This window comes from Ictalurus punctatus, chromosome 22 (assembly GCF_001660625.3).
Source record: "Ictalurus punctatus breed USDA103 chromosome 22, Coco_2.0, whole genome shotgun sequence".
Classification (NCBI taxonomy): Eukaryota; Metazoa; Chordata; class Actinopteri; order Siluriformes; family Ictaluridae; genus Ictalurus; species Ictalurus punctatus.
The window spans coordinates 5,493,671-5,510,598 of record NC_030437.2 but is presented as its reverse complement, the minus strand read 5'-3'; the positions used below and the strand labels follow the sequence as shown (position 1 = coordinate 5,510,598).

The window sequence follows — 16,928 nt, the reverse complement described above, 5'->3', positions numbered from 1 at the left end:
GTGCTTAAGGTCCAATTTAACATCGGCCATACCAATGCTAGATAATCAGTGGGACAAGCATCAGATGTGTGGGTCATAAAGTGGCAAAAGGCACGCCGCCTCAGGGATCAGATGGGATCTCTTCTCTCTCCTTTCACTAATAACTGGATTAGTAGAGGAAGGGGTGAATAGCAGATTGTGAAGCGGGGGAGGAGAATAAAAGACAAGGCAGGGTCCAAATAATATGGAGGCAGATTAAAAAAGGGGGAGGGGGGGTTGGGGCTGGTAGGTGGCACATTGGGGATCCCAATTCCCATGTGTATTAAGAGGTGCCCTGATGAGGCTTACTAATTATGACAATATTACTTTAAGGAAAATGTTGGGAGGTGGAAGTGTTGGGTGAGGCTCTGTGTGTGGGTGTGGGTGTGGGTGTGAAAGAAAACAGAAATATTCAGAAAACCTAACAACAAAAAATGTATGAAAGAATTCATGAAAACTGTCCTGTAAAAATGAGCCTTAACAATGATGATAGTGTAAATTTAAAAAGGAAAAAATGTCAAAAGTCTAATGAGCACACAGGCAGGCATATCATACTAAATATGACCTTGTAGAAGAGCATGGTTTTAGGCACTAACATGCCTGTAATATGAAGCACTGATGGAACGATATGATGAGTTTACAAGACTGTGTAATACAAGCTCCAAAAAATGGTGGCACCTCAAACGACACGGTTTTGGTACCACAACACCCTGATTAGCCTGATGAGTTGACCTGCCAATGAGACACTTCCTCTGAGACGTTATTGGCTATCAACTATAGAATCAGGTCTACAAGTCACTGGAACGCAACGCTACTACACTAACAGCCTGTGAAGTCCAAAATACTCACCCTGGATGCCTCATTTTATGAGCCCCTGAGTAAAATATGGCTTTTTAAAATGGTTAAGGCATAGAAAGAAGACAGAGTGAACGATGGAAGGCGAGTCAAAGAGAATCGTTTCGTAAAGGAGAAAAACAGATGCCATACTCAGGAATTCTGGAAAAATCCAACAACAAAAAATCCCAACAACAGCTCATATTTTTCCCTTTCTGAGAAAGTTTGAATGGCTCCACTGAGACACTGTAAATAGCAAGGGCTCTGAGAGAAAGAAAGAAATTAAGAAAGAAAGAAAGAAAGAAAGAAAGCTACAAAAACCCAGATAGTAAGACAGAAAGAGAGAAAGGCTACTGTTGTACTAAGACATATACTTGCAAATTAGAAAACTGCTCTATATGCTCGGAGGCATGGGATGAAGGCTTAGCAGCCATGACAAAACAGTAGCGTTGTTATGAAGCTCAGATTTAAAATATGAAAAAGTAAATAATGACTATAATGTCATTTTAAATAATCCAAACACAAACTGTCATAAAATCAACAGAAAGTCACCGTTCTATTAGAAACCCTAAATTTGAGGTTAAATTTGTTTGAAAAATTTCTTCAAGAGAGCCTCTGTGTGAAAGAGAATTGTGTAAACCAACAAACGATAACGTGCAGAAGAAAACAAATACAGAGTTGATTTGTTCTTTCTTCTTCCTTTCAGGAGTGTTAAAAACAACTGTGTGCTAATCATGTCTGGATTTAATGGACCAGAAACTTTTGCTGGGTCAAGAACCCCTCATGAATCTCTGGTGTACTATAGTGTGATGATTAGCACGGGTTTACAGTTCTTACCTGTCAATGATGACGGGGTCTGACGGGGTCTCGTTACGATTTCCACAGCTTTTTTTCTCACAGCAGCGACTATATACGTATAGAAGATGAAGATGCAATATTACGATTTTATATATAATAAATTGAACATTTATTTTCACTTTAAAATACAGTGAATGATATCAGGTAGCAATAATGCACACCAATAATCCATTATTACCTAATATTAAAGCTCATTAGTTGAATAAACAGTGTGTTGTAATTATAGGTCAACATTGCACCAGCAAAAGCTATAAACACAGGCAATAAAAAGAATGAAAGACTTGTGAATGGACAGAAGAACCTTAAAAAAAGAACGAAAGAAAGACTGTGACTTTGTGTAATTTCTCCAAACTTTCCTGGCACACTCTGCACTGTACGATATACAGTGGCCTTTATACAGACTATAGAAAACAACACAGTAAAAGAAAAGTGACAGTCAAAAATCATCTCTGAAAATCCAGACACATATATAGACAACAGACAACACACACGCCAGCACCAAGCATCTCTTGTCTGGGGGCAGCCCTTTTACCCCCTCCCCTATACTCCCCCCACTCCGCCCATCCTGCATAACAAAAGTGCCCCCCACCCCTGGCCATCTGCCCCTCTGCTGTCCTCCTTTACCCCCTGAACCCCCCCCCCCAATCTACCACCATCACCACCACCTTAACTCCCCCTCTGTCAGATAGAGCCACTCCCCAGCTGTGTCGTTTGCCCTCATCCCCCTCATCGCCCTCTCCCCCTCTCTCCCCCTCTGTTATTAGCCAGCTGTGAACCCCACTCGGGCATCTGCTGGCCGCACAATGGGGGCTGAAGCTGATTTCCACTCCCATTCTGCCCTCTACTATCGTGTCCCTGAGCCTGAGGTCACAGACCCACACGCCTCCTCGTACCTCCCCTCAAAACAAGCTGTCTGTTGGGATAGCCACGTCTATCTGTCACCCGGTGTCCAAGTCTCCGCTGATGCACGTTTCACAGTTTGCCCTGCTGTTTAATTCAGTAAAAAGTGAAATTGTAGTACATGAGAAAGATTGCTCGCTTGCTAACATGGACACCTCCTTGTGCATGAACATGCAGCAATGTCTTTTTACCTGCACATGACCTCGTGAGTCAGCAGAACACGGCACATTTCAGGATTCTTATTTTGCCCCTCATATGATATCGGCTATATAAAAAAAAAGGAAAAAAAATTAAAATAAAAAAGAAAGCAGCATTATTTGTAGGTTATATATCCAAAGTGGCAAGCTTTATGAAAAGTTTGCAGCTGTCTGAGGAAGACGCTTACCTGTTTGGTTACAGAGTCAATAAGACGAGCATAAAGGTCTTGTTCAGTTCGTACACCTGTTAAAAGACAAGTTTACAAATTTTAACTTGGTGAGAAGTGTTTAACTTGCACTGAATGAAACAATGAAAACACAGTACGGACCACTTGCACGGTTTCATTTGATCAGCTGTCAAATTTTAGGCTTTGTTAAGGCTTTATTTTCGCCTCTGATTTATAAGGTGTTTCCAGAACTGATGAGAAACTGGTCATTTGTGGAAGCCATCATCATCTCTTTTAGGTCTTTATTTATGAATCACACATAAGAGTGACGTGTTGTGCCCTAGGTTACAAAAGTGAGAGTCACATTTTAGGCGATGTGGAGGGTTAACTACTTCGATGATGGCTTTAAAAATGACTCGATGTTAAAAAATAAAATACAATAACCGAAGAAATATATTGACAAGGAAAAGAGTCTGAATCATACCATTACTGTAAAGGAGCTGCAGTTTGTAGTGTGTGCCATTATTCGTTTTTTCTCCCGTCTGCTCCTTGGAAGAACAGTTCAAACAGACACAACAAAACACAGCCCTGGTGAAATAAATGCAGCACTGGCAGCAAAATGTCCAGCGTGCATGAATTGTTTCAAGATATCAAAGTGAACTCTCAGGATCCCACTGTATATGCAACATACCTCAACGAATGAGATGTTTACCATTTAAATTAAGCAATGCTTGGCTACTTAATGTTCTCTATGAATTCACTTTCACTGTGAATAATAGGCCAGTTGTTGGTACTTCAAGAACAGGGACAGGAAGTAATATAACACTTTCATTTAAACAAACAAACAAAAAAAAAAGCATAATATGCACATTTACCATATCTTCTCTGTTGAAGTCAGATCATAAATAAACAGTAAGAGAGCAAAAGAAAAAAAAACATGATTAAAGATGCTCAGAAATGTCTAAAGAGGTTCACAATCCTTTCAAACGACAGTCATTTAGTCTCGTACACATATATAATACAGCAATCGTAAATAGATCGAATACACTGCTGTTTAATAGAGATGTATACATGTTTGTGTTTGAAGAGAGAGAGAGAGAGAGAGAGAGAGAGAGAGAGAGAGAGAGAGAGAGAGAGAGTTGCCCTTGAAGCGAAGAAAGAGAAGCTCCAGTCTGGCTTTAGGCCTATAAACCAACCCCCTTTCGAGCTTCTCCTGCTTTCCAACTTCTCCCTTATTAACTGGCCTCCAGAGAATGCACCAAGACTCAATACCCCAAGGATGGATGGAAAAATTGGAGGGAGACAGAAGGACAGAGAAGCTACATAGGTTCCTAGTTTCCACTTACACTGACTGGTCAGTTTATTGGGAACATTTTGTCTAAAATAGCAGCTCAGTGTACTAATGATCAAATAATTATATCATGAGTTATTATATATATATATATATATATATATATATATATATATATATATATATATATATATATATATAAATCTATACACACACAAATCTTTAATAATTGTAATAACTCAATTATATATTATGTAAACTTGTTATGTATTGTTCTATATGTTATTGTTGGCCATATTATTGAACAGTTGACTTTGTCCTTTAATTAAGGCCACACTGCTTCATTCTAACCACAAGTTTTTACTTTTGACTGGACTCTCTCTCTCTCTCTCTCTCTCTCTCTCTCTCTCTCTCTCTCTCTCTCTCTCTCTTTCTCTCTCTCTCTCTCTCTCTTTCTCTCTCCCTCTCTCTCTCTTTCTCTCTCTCTCTCTCTCTCTCTCTCTCTCTCTCTCTCTCTCTCTCTCTGTCTCTCTCTGTCTCTCTCACTGTTTGTTGTACTTTATTTAGCTTTGTTTACCTACATCTTAAAATATGGTACATGTTACCGTTCCACTGAAATCACAGCGAAGTAAACAGAGCAAAAGGGGGAAAGGTCTGAAAGGTTTGACATTTTTCGGACTGCAGTGAGCTTGCAATATTTGTGAATTGTCTACAGATATTATCTATGAGGAGAGTCCTACCCTTCTCCTTTAATTCTAAATATAAAATAGTCATATAAAGCATATGCACTCCGATCTATGAACACAACTCACATGTACCTTATCATGCTCAACGAAGTCGATGAAGGCTGTCCTCTCGATTTCCACCGGCTGTCCATGCCGGTCGTACAGGGCCAACACAAAATGGAAGAAGTTGGACTTCCGCAGGTTGGAGGGCGGCTGTTTCTCAAAGTGGGCACGAGACAGAGCTACTCCACTGTAGATATAATAATTTGGCATGAATGTAACACTTAAGTTACAAATCTGTCACTGAATAAATCTGATGTTAGCCTATTTATTATGGCAGGATTATTCTGGGTGTACATGTAGCACGTTTGTGCTACATGTACACATGACTGTACATTAAACAGGACAACTCCTTAGAATTACATTACCCCGAATAGCTCATAAATGTGCGACATATTTTATAATTCGGCTGTGGAAACGGAACTATTAATCCTGAAGGATGTGTAATAAACGCAATGAATCCGACACCGCGCTTTTTTTAAATACAGTTTTTCGTTAAACTGTCATCAGTTATGTAAGTTATGTCAGTTATCCTTTATAATGTATAATATTAAATGATTTTAAACAAGCGGTTAGTTTTACTAACGCACTTTTTGGGGGGAAAATGCCATGAGACTTTTTGGGTAGATTTGATTAATTGTTCATAACACGATTTTAAAAAAAAAAAAAAAAAAAAAAAAAAGATGATAAAAAAATACATGTAGTCTGATGTCCCTCTGCATCTCCAGCTGACAAAGTTCAGACCGGTGTCATTAATCAGTAAATACCCATTACTTACCAAGCACGCTAACACGCACATTATCATCTATATTACATATTATCATATAATCATATATATAATAGATATTATCTATATCATCTGCTATTACAAGCAGAAGGCAAGGTATCGACGGCGTTATGTTTTTATTTTCACTAGCCTACTATTTATTTATTTTTTAAATCATCTACGCAGCAAACAAAAGTTTCGTTCAAACAGTTCGTAAAACCTGAAGAGAGAATCACATCTCTGCCTGTAAATACCAACAGAAGCTTATTTCGTTATGAATCCAGTCAAGTTCGTCTCTCACTTTACTTTGTAATAATTTGCAGCAGAATGAACATTAAAACGTGTGAAGCGTTATGCAATATATCTTTAATATAGACTGGATAGGCTGTGTAATAGATCATTAGGTCAAACTATTTATAAGTCACTGTTTCCATCAAGATACAAACCTGAATTCGTTAAAAGTCGAATTAACAAGACAATATATATATATAAATATAAGCAAACTTGAAATAGGCTACAATAAAGAAATGTATTCTATTTAAACCTATATATTGCAAACATCCACCAAGTTATACTAATTGTGTATCAGCTATAATAATACTACTACTACTAATAATAATAATAATAATAACAGTGATAATAATAATAATAATAATGATAATAATAATAATAATAATAATAATAATAATAATAATAATAATAATAATAGCAAATTTATTGTTATCAAGTATTTCACTTTTTATTAAAGTCCTCGAGTTAACAAACGAATCGCAGCCTAAAGACAATAAACCCTCGAAACGTGTCATAATGCGGTCGGAGGTCAGTTACTCTTAGGCGTGTTAGTGAATGTGTAAAACAGCCCAAGTTTATTCTGTTAAAGTGTCTTTGTAGTGCTTCTTTCACGGGGCTCAAGACTCCTCCAGCTCCAAGGTAAGTGCTGGAGACCCGAGTCTGTGTCGTTTTTACGTTCACGTAGCTGAAGTTATCCATCTGTTGATGGGTCATGTATGGCAGTGGGAGATTAGTTATGATGTTTAGGTAATATGTAGGCACATTTAAGCTTGCATGTGAACATGTCCCCTGTTATATGGCATTAGACTCTATGTGAGGGGGAAATAGCCTATATTAGGGCAGTGCTGGAATGTTTTCGTCTATCTGGAATAGAATTGTTGCTGAACATTTCCTTATGATCCGTTAATAAATCACTATATTTGACATGCACAGTGTTATAGGTAGATGAAGTGTACTACCTCTGAGCTGCTACATTTGCATCCACGACTCCGACATTACGCACCCAGGGGCGGACTGAATCCATTTCTTCCGCAAAAGTTCGTTCTTTCACAACAGTAGCAAGATGTTCCTGGATTCCGAACATTTACACACACACAAAAATAAAAAGCCACGAAAAAAAAGATCAAGATCCGAGAAACAGTCCAAAGAGTCAGAAGATGCTGATGCTTACCGACTTCCTAACACTGGCGAGGATATCTAAAGGTTTGATATAGAGAGATAGTAATCTCTCCCCTAATTAGTTTTTCCGCGATGTTACAGTTTCTGACGTTGGCCTGTGTTTATCCAGCTTGGGCATCGTTTTAAAGGAAAGTTGGGAAAATGCGCTCCAAAAGATCACCTGCTCTGAAAGTCATAGATAAAAGCGCGCACCTTCCCAGTTCAACCACACGACTTCAAAACATCTGGAGAAAACCAAGCATGTATCCACAAGCAGCCCTCGGAGAGCCTTCAGGAGCCGGTCCGATAGTCCCACATGAAGAGGTGAGGATGCGTGGAGTCGTAAACCGCTCGGGACAACGGGCACGTAATGATGCTGCACGTCTAAGCTGTACATTATGAAAGCGCAGCACAGCCAGGGCAAGGCGGCGGGGGAGGGGGAGGAGGAGGAGGGGGGCGGAGCTTCACGATGTTTAGATTGATGGACAAGTTCTCTCTAGGCTAAATACTTGCATGATAACATACGGTCACATCTATCAGTTTAACCGAAATGACAGGGATTAATGACTGCTAGGAATCAACAAGCTTTTACTGAGACACTGAAGATGACCCGATCGAATTTGTAATGGAAAGACAAATCAGCTGAGTGTATATGAAGAATAGACTCTTCACCTGCATCAGAGTTATCAAGTCGGCTGCGGCTGAAAAACACCTTTGATCGAGAGGAGCATATTTTTTAATTATTATTATAGCACCAAATATTCCAGGGTTTCCTTTATTATTATTATTTTAAATGCTAGATGTGATTTTGTTGTACATCTAGACGCTTTCAGCATCACTAACAGTTGTGATGTAGAATCTGTACGTTGATAGCTTCATAACCAAATGCAGTTTAATAATTAAACACAAGCAAATCGTGTTTAAAAAAAAAAAAAAAACAAGAAGATTTCTTTAAACTTTTTTTTTTTTTTTTTTTTTTTAATTTCCGCTTTTTCCTCTGAAAAGAAGAGGCTTTTCCATCTTTTCTCGCTGTTGGCTGGGGTCATTGTCTGTGCGTGGGGCTAGTACGTCTAAACAATGAGTGTGACCCCCTCCCAGCTCACACACACCGCCAGCCGGCTTACACACCAGCCATCTGCCAGCGCGCCACGGAGTCAGCTGGGCACCCGATTACACACACTGCCGCGGAATGCGGACACACACACACACACACACTGTCAACTCCAGGACTACTGCTTCTTACCGCACTCTCCAATCATCCCCAGTCATTAAAACGTTCAGCTTTAATAGCCTAGACATCCCAGATTTTATGATGTACATGACAGAACAGAGAGCAAGTCAGTGATGTCACACTGGAGACTCACACTTACACTTTTACACAATCCACACACCGCTGTGGAGTGACGTGACCGCGAGAATCTCTTCTCTATCTGCTTTGGACCCAAACTCACTTCTGATTAGACGTTTATTTAAGGCAGATCAGAATTTACACTCGGATTATATATCGTCCACAAGCACTTTCCACTTATCATAAGTGGAATTTAGGTGCATATAGGCTGTAATCCACGTACTGTATAGGCCTATATGATATATATATAGAGAGAGAGAGAGACTAGCTAACGTAAATTCCTTTTCCGAGTCTGTTACACTTGCAGATTGGATATCTGACTGCATGAATAGACGTCGCAAGTAAACATATGTAATACATAACGTCCTGGCATGATCAGACTTCTCTACTATGTTATTTTGATCTAGAAAAGTCCAGGAGCGAAATTTAGGCTACAGGTGTCTATACTTTATGATCATATTATGGATTTTAATGTAAATGATCATATTTTGTATCAGTCCACATCCGAAACATGACAGAATTCATTGTTATGACGCAGTAACTGGTAAATTGTATTGGTTTTCTTGTACTGCGCTGGACGGGCGTCCCGTGTCGGGTGTGTCCTACAGTGTTCCTGGGATAACTCCCACATCCACCGCAACCCTGACCAGGACAAAGCTGAACACATATTAACCCATATAATAAAACTCCATCAGAGTTCAGATTTTATCAACAGGTGTGCGTTATGCTTAAATCCGACATTATTATCAAATGAGTAAAAATTGGTTTCAAATACTATTGTACTGAGGAGAGATGTTAAAGATAATGACGCACAATGTCACCAAAAAAAAACCCGCCTCTGCACCAGTAGTAGCCTATAGTTTCAATATTATAGCTAGATTATAGACATTTCATGCTGGGAGAATCTACCCGCAGTTCCAGCTGACCTCTCGGTGTCCAGGCCGGTTTAAAGAGGGACAGACCCGTGCTCTTATTTGAGCAGATGAACAAAGAAGTATCGTGTGCCGCCGCACAGCCCCTCTCCTTTCTTCACGTCCCCTGGGGAATCAGAAGCCGAAGTGAGCGGCTTTGTGCGCGAGAGCAGCGCGTGGGTGAGGAACAAAAAACTGCCCTCGAGCTTCAGCTAAAGGCTCGTGCATACACCACCACCCACCGGACATGAGACCGGACCACGCAACGACAGAAACGACAGAAACGACAGGTGTATTTGTATCAAACTCGTGAGAAAGCAAATATTTTGTTTTTTGTTTTTCCCCAAAAATATATTGCATAGACTCCCACGTTTAGGAAGTGTTCAATAGGCCTAATCTAATGAGCTGTGGAGCTTCTCATATTAGTTGTAAACAATGATGAGCCTATAACACCCCGGAACAGTGAACAAAACTTTAACTCGTTTGTATGATGCGCCATCTATCGCCAAGATGCAGAAGTGCATCTTTACAGAGGTTTTCAAGAAACAGTACAGAATTAGCTAGTGCTGTTCAGTAGCACAAAAAATAAATAAAACAATTACAACTTCATAACAGATGATGAATAGCCTATGATATGATAACACCCCTACCTCAATGTTAACCCGTGAAGTTCGGTATAGGTGTAACGCATTTCAGTTGTTTACAGTATTACAACAATGAAATCAATAATAACAACAACAAAAAACCTAAACCGATGTTTTTATTTCAAAACAGCAAAACTTTTACAGTGACACCGGCTTTACACAATCATGCCATTAGAAGTCACACCAAGACCTATTTTAACAGCACAGGACCTTAAACAATGATCATTAATGCTTTGGCATCTTTTTTTTTTTTTCTTTTTTTTCAAGTGAGCAATAACAACTGCATCAGGGACAGTGATAAAGTATGATGATAATACACACACACACACACACACACACACACACACACACTTTTAATAGTTATCAGAAAGCAATACAAACATCTGCAATGGGTATAAATAGTCTACACACCCCTGTTAAAACTGCAGGTTTTTGTGATGTAAAAGAAGAAGAAGAAGAAGAAGAAGAATCTTCTTCCATTTGCTGACGCAAAAGGCAAATGCATTTATCGGCTTTGCAGATGAACCTTGTGCTTCAAAGTCTGACGCAAAAAGGTGGACGAATGAACAAAGCACAGTCATAAATAAAGGATATTATGTTCTTTAGTGCTAGACCATAGCATCATAATATTTTAATGACGATTTTATTTTTATTAGTAGGCAAAGTCTGATTACTTGTTTGTGGAAATCTCCTCATTAAGTATTTTCATTATTTTTGGTGCATGATGATCTTATAGCTAAATTATATTACGCTGTTTGACCTCCCTATATTTTCAAATGTGTATACTGTTTCGTGCTTAATTTTTTCTAAGTAATAAGATACAGATTAAAAATACTCCCTGCTTGGGAAAATACAATAGATAATAGAAACCATCAGAGAAATGCTCATGTTTCCACTACAAATACCAGTACAAACCAATCAGCTAACAATTAAAACCATTACCATTATTGGTCTTTAATGGCATCCACTAGACATAACATGCCACCAATAGAAGATAACAAATTACCAGTAGACATGCACAGGGACCATTACAGTTTGTGTTAAAACCAATACCATTCCCATTATAACCATTAAAACCATTACAAATTCTATGAAGTTTTCTACGGGTGCTCTTTTCCACCTATCCAACCAGCAGTTTTACTAGAAGTCACAAATACACTTTTTCAACCAATTTCTGGTGTCATAATCTCCTCTGCTACCTGAGATGCATCCCCTATACAACTTGAACCATGCTAATTGGGCAGGGGACCTCTTTTTTTTGTATCCACATCTAAAATATTTCTGTTAACATGATAAAAATGTTAGCAGTAAAGATTTCTACACATTCTAAAACTGTACAATTACCTATGTAATGTAACTTGTTTTATATAAAAATTAGTGTAGTCTTCATTCATATACTGTACATATGAAAGGATTAGATAAGAGTTAAATGTTAGCTAAATATATTTACAGCTTACACAATATTTTGTGTAATCATACACAGAAGTGTGCATTCCTTGATAGGTGATTTTGATGTTTTCCACAGTGTTCTTGCAGTCTACCTGGACATTTTCCTGAAGTTCCTCCATAAACCACTCGTGGCTGACATTATACTCCAAAGTCCCACGCTAGTAAGGGTCTTTTGTGAGGCACCATGATCTCATAAATTGTGTCCAGTGATGAGAAAGAAATTCAAATTCAAAGAAAAACAAACAAATCATTAAAACCAATGTGTTTAAATGGAAATTTTACATCTTAATTAGACAGGTCTAAATGTGATGCTGCTGCATTTCATCACCTCTACACAGATAATTATCTACCGGTATGTCATGTCTCTTTCAGTAGTTTCATCCTCGTTCTTTAAGGGGAAGCCTCCACAGACCAGGTAAAACAGGAGCACACCCAGACTCCAGAAGGTAGCAGGATACCTAGATACTGTCTGTCACATATCTACTTGGAAGGCCAGAAAGCTAGAATTCCTGAGTGAAAAAAGAAGACAATACTATATATTTAAAACCTGGAAAATGTTGATCATCATATTTACCACAATAATCCGTTCCACCAAGGCCACTTTGATGCTGGAGGAGAAGTTGGAGCCTGCTCTAGCAATGGATTCACAGTATTCAAGAGCAAGACTAGAAAATCCAGTCTTGGCTATCATTGTGGCATGAAAGGCCTTGTATTTCTAAGACAGAGAGAGTCATAAATTCTCAATACAATGGTTCCTGCTTAGATTTGACAAAGAGAAATTCTAACCTGGAAATTTGGCTGGGTGAACCCTGGGGTGAGGAACAGCACATATTCATAAGCCTCAGTTTATAGCTTCCCTGATGGCTGATTTATTCACAGGCAAGCTGCTGCAAAAGAGAATTAGTTGTTAGTAGCAAGTGAAGGAAAATAATCCCAAATATGCCCACACACATACACACACAGACACACTAAATGTCTGTGACATCCAATCAGATCAAAGCTGTAGTCACGATATGATCCCAGCTCCATGTGTGCTACCACCAACAGATATGCACCGCAAAGGTCTGTCCTTTTTCCTCTGCAGGTGAAAAGCCTCAGGGTCCATGAAACAGTCCAGATTTGATTATATAGTTACAAGATTCCAGAAAAATATTGTTATTGTGGCGCTTATCCATACCAAGACTGTCTGCCATTTCAATCAAGGCTTGTCTATGCTTATTGTCTGGGGCATAAAAGGCGCACAAGAGGAAGGCACCAATCTTCCTGGTTCTCAATACCAACAAGCTGGAGTAGGAATTACAGTACCATGTTAGTCAACATGATACTGACAAAAACAATGCATAAATACACAATTACAATATAGAATACAGACAGATGCTGATGCTGATGTGGTCATATACTAACTGTTGATGCCTTCCCTCAAACAGCTGTAAACCTAGAGGCAGGTAGCGACTTCGACCATCAGTATTTACATATCTTTAACTTGCATGTCTGCCATATTTATTCGTGCACTTTTTAAAATATTTTTCATTTTGCTTCAACAATCACATAATGAACTACAACACTTACTCAGTTTTGATCACAGAACAGCTCTATCAGAAGAAATAGGCTTCCTCTTGCACAGGTTCATCCGCAAGCAGAAATCTCCTGAGATTTCTTCTGGATAAAAGCAACCAGGTCTTCCATCTGCATCTGACTGCTGTAACAGATGTTGTGAAAGCACATAACGTTACTTCTGAAATAGCCTGCATAGTTAATGCTTGTTATGTGAGAGAAGAAAGAGGGTCTCAGCTCAGCAGAGGGCCAGGAAAAGTTCAGTTCCACCCATCAGACACATAGTTATCACCATGGCCCAGGTTGCTGCCATCTACTAGGTTAAAAATAACCCAATTTGACCCTACTCATGGGTACAAATGACCACATAACTGTGCCATGATAAATTATGTCATGATAGACTTTTTTGAGATATCTATACAATGACAAACTCTGTAAGCAGATTTGATATGCTTTTAATCTTATTACACTTTTTATAGATTTTCCTCCTTTTCAGCATTGCTTAATTTTTCTAAACATAAATATATACAAGTACTAATAAAAAATATATATATATTAAGGTTTACTATTTCAAATACAACTTTACTGGCAGTTTGTCACAAAGGCTATACAATATATATCCGGATCCTGATAGCCTATCGCATATCCTTTGAATATCCTGAAATATCATGATATGCGCGCACGGTGGCTTAGTGGTTAGCACGTTCGCCTCACACCTCCAGGCTCCAGTTGGCATGTTCTCCCCGTGCTGCGAGGGTTTCCTCCGGGTACTACGGTTTCCTCCCCCAGTCCAAAGACATGCATGGTAGGCTGATCGGCGTGTCTAAAGTGTCTGTAGTGTATGAATGTGAGTGTGTGCGTGATTGTGTCCTGCAATGGACTGGCACCCTGTCCAGGGTGTACCCCACCTTGTGCCCGATGCTCCCTGGGATAGACTCCAGGTTCCCCGCGACCCTGAAAAGGATCAAGTGGTAGAAGAAGGATGGATGGATGGATCATGATATGATCGTTTTGTCCTATCGCTTTCTGCTACATTACAGTGTGCACATTGTGTGAGCAGCTTTCCTATTTTCATATCAGCACAAAAGAAGCTTCAGACAGCAATTTTTCCCCTACAAAAACGTGTAAGCAGCCTCCCTCGATTAAAACAACACAACAGCCTATCATACGAGCATATATTTTGAAAACACTGACGAACATAAAACAAAGGATTAGCATGCTAGCCGATAATATGAGATGATGTCACTGAGAAAACCTGAGGTAATTTCTAGTTTTACGTAGCAGCCCAAAATGAGGTAATAGTAACTTCTATTACTAGTATTTTCAAAAATGTTCAGATTTTTCAGAGCCATCATGGATGACCTGACTGTCACGACAACATCTGTGCCAGGATGCTGATGGCCCCTCCAAGGGCGGGAAAGGCTCATTACACTGGCAAGAATGATGTTCAAACCAGGATAATGGAGCTTGGTATTCTGCCAAGACGTCTCTGGCCACTGCTGACATATGAAGTTCCTTCGCAGGTGGCTTGTTCTAACAAAGAGCCTAAGCAGCATTGCTCTTTATGTGCACACCAACAAGCTGCAGCTTCTTTTCACCAGTCTGACAGAGAAATGTAAAGACACCAGAGCCAGAGAGGTGATACTTTATAGAGCCTCAAACAACACCAGAGTCTCCTCTGCAGGCATCACAGTTAGAACCTTGAGGAAGTGGCAGGAACAGGAGGTAGTCGAACAGGCAGAAGCAAGGCTGAGACATGGCATTCTTGTAGGCTCTGTCGCTCTGTGTGGAGAGAGAGACGCCAGCTGATCCAGGGAGAGATCCGTGCAGAGGTGGAAGAGGAATGCTGCAGTAGGACAGTGGCTTTGAGCCAGCAGGGAGTTTGGACTAATTTGGACAATACAACTGGCTGTAAGATCACCTAGTCAGAGCTTTGGAAGTCAGAACCAGCTAGTCTCAAGTTTCTGATCTAGTCAGTATATGATGGCATCCCAAGTCCATCCAACCTGCATTTCTGGTGTCTAGCCAACACCCCGTCATGCCTACTGTGCCTGAGAAGAGGTTCCTTGGAGCACATCTTGAGCTGCTGCCCAAAAGCCTTGGGAGAGGTGAGGTACAGGTGGCACAATAACCAAGTGCTGAAGGCAGTAGCTAACACAGTCTGCATTGGAATCCAACAGAGCAAACATCAGCTTCCAACAAGGGACAACATCACCTTTGTCAGGGTGGGAGAACAACCTTAGGCTGAGCTCAGAGCCTCAACTGGGCTGCTAGAAGCAGCTGAAGTTCCCGGAACACATTGCAAGGGTGACACTTAGGCCAGATTTGGTTTTAACATCTGACTGTTCTAAGCAAGTGGTTCTGTTGCAATTCACTACCCCCTGGGATGACCAGATAGAGGAGGCCCACAAGCGTAAGAAGGCCAAATAGCTCTATAAATATGTGGAAGGCATGGGTAGAAGGCCTGCTGCAAGCCCATTGAGGTAGCTGTAGATCAAGAGGGCTGATACATTGTGTAGCATACCACTTGGACACAAGCCAGGAACTGATCACCCCCAGTTGGGTCAACTGGGTGATGGTGTCTGAAGATCTAAAACCCAAAACATCCTATTACCCTGGGTTCATCACTGATGATGTGTCCAAGTCGCACCATCTGGTCTTTCAAGAAACAAATTGGTCTTATTTAGTTGAAGCAGCTAACTTTTCCATATCCCCAGTGTACTTTTGTCAGCAGGCTAACATCTGCTATCAAGCCAGAATACACATTTTTATTAAAGTTATTACCTACATAATAATACAGAAATATAAATTCAGAAGCTTCATCTGAATTATAAATTAAGTTAAATGATAACAAAAATGTACATTTCTTCTTATAAGCGCTAGTTTCTTTTACTTCAGACTCTTGTTTCCTGCGCTTTCTCGCAACAGGTGCCGTGGAAACTTCTGAAAAACTTATCTTGACTCAACGTCAGCACGCTGGATTTCCTCTATTATCAACTCAATTTGAGTCACGACGCAAACTAAATCCAGCAAATGAGTAAACGTAACCCGACTTTAAAAAAAAATAAAAATAAACGTGTATACATTGTTCAAAGTTCAGGAACAAATACCACAGGACTTAGCACTGTGCCTCAACACATAGGAAGAGATCATTATGCAATCCAAAGTTTGCCCCAGGATTTGTATTCACTCAGCATTCTCTCTCTCTCTCTCTCTCTCTCAAAATCAAAAGTCAAAGTCAAAAGGTTGCTTTATTGGCATGACAAATATTAACATTGCTAAACCTTGGGTACAGACAAATTAGAAAATAACTATAGAAATAAATAAGTAGAAACAAATGTACGTACATTCAACAATACAGTCAAACAGACACACTAGTAACGAGGACCCTGAGTGGGTAGAAAAAGAAGAAAGAAAGAAAAATACACATACATATGCATATATGTATACATGCAAATAAACACACATACATATACAGACCTACTTATACGCATATATACATACACAAAAAAGAGAAGAAAAAAATGCATGTATGTATGTGTGCTTGAGACATGGTCACTCTGTCCCTCACCTGGTGGCAGATGTGTGTGTACAGTACAGCTAATAATAATGATAATGAGTCTTTATTGATCACATATACATTACAGCACAGTGAAATTCTTTTTTCTTCACACATCCCAACAAATTAGGAAGTTGGAGTCAAAGTGCAGGGACAGCCATGATACAGCACCTCTGGAGCAGAGAGGGTTAAGGGCCT

At 39.6% G+C, this 16,928-nt stretch overlaps 1 protein-coding gene across 3 annotated transcripts in view; it reads right to left on the bottom strand.

The window, feature by feature from the left end:
* ebf2 (EBF transcription factor 2) overlaps window positions 1-7,666 on the bottom strand; it is a 31,530-nt gene extending 23,864 nt beyond the window's left edge. For 2 of the 3 annotated variants that reach the window (XM_047149900.2, XM_017451360.3), the window contains exons 1-6: window positions 7,067-7,666; window positions 5,084-5,240; window positions 3,459-3,516; window positions 2,996-3,051; window positions 2,802-2,875; window positions 1,690-1,758 (exon numbers count right to left, since the gene is read on the bottom strand). In XM_047149900.2, the coding sequence (XP_047005856.1) occupies window positions 1,690-1,758; window positions 2,802-2,875; window positions 2,996-3,051; window positions 3,459-3,516; window positions 5,084-5,240; window positions 7,067-7,191 (539 nt within the window). In that variant the 5' untranslated portion in view covers window positions 7,192-7,666. The remainder of the gene's footprint in view (window positions 1-1,689; window positions 1,759-2,801; window positions 2,876-2,995; window positions 3,052-3,458; window positions 3,517-5,083; window positions 5,241-7,066) is intronic. The other variant, XM_053674645.1, reaches the window with a different exon arrangement.
* Between the last annotated feature and the right edge of the window lie 9,262 nt (window positions 7,667-16,928).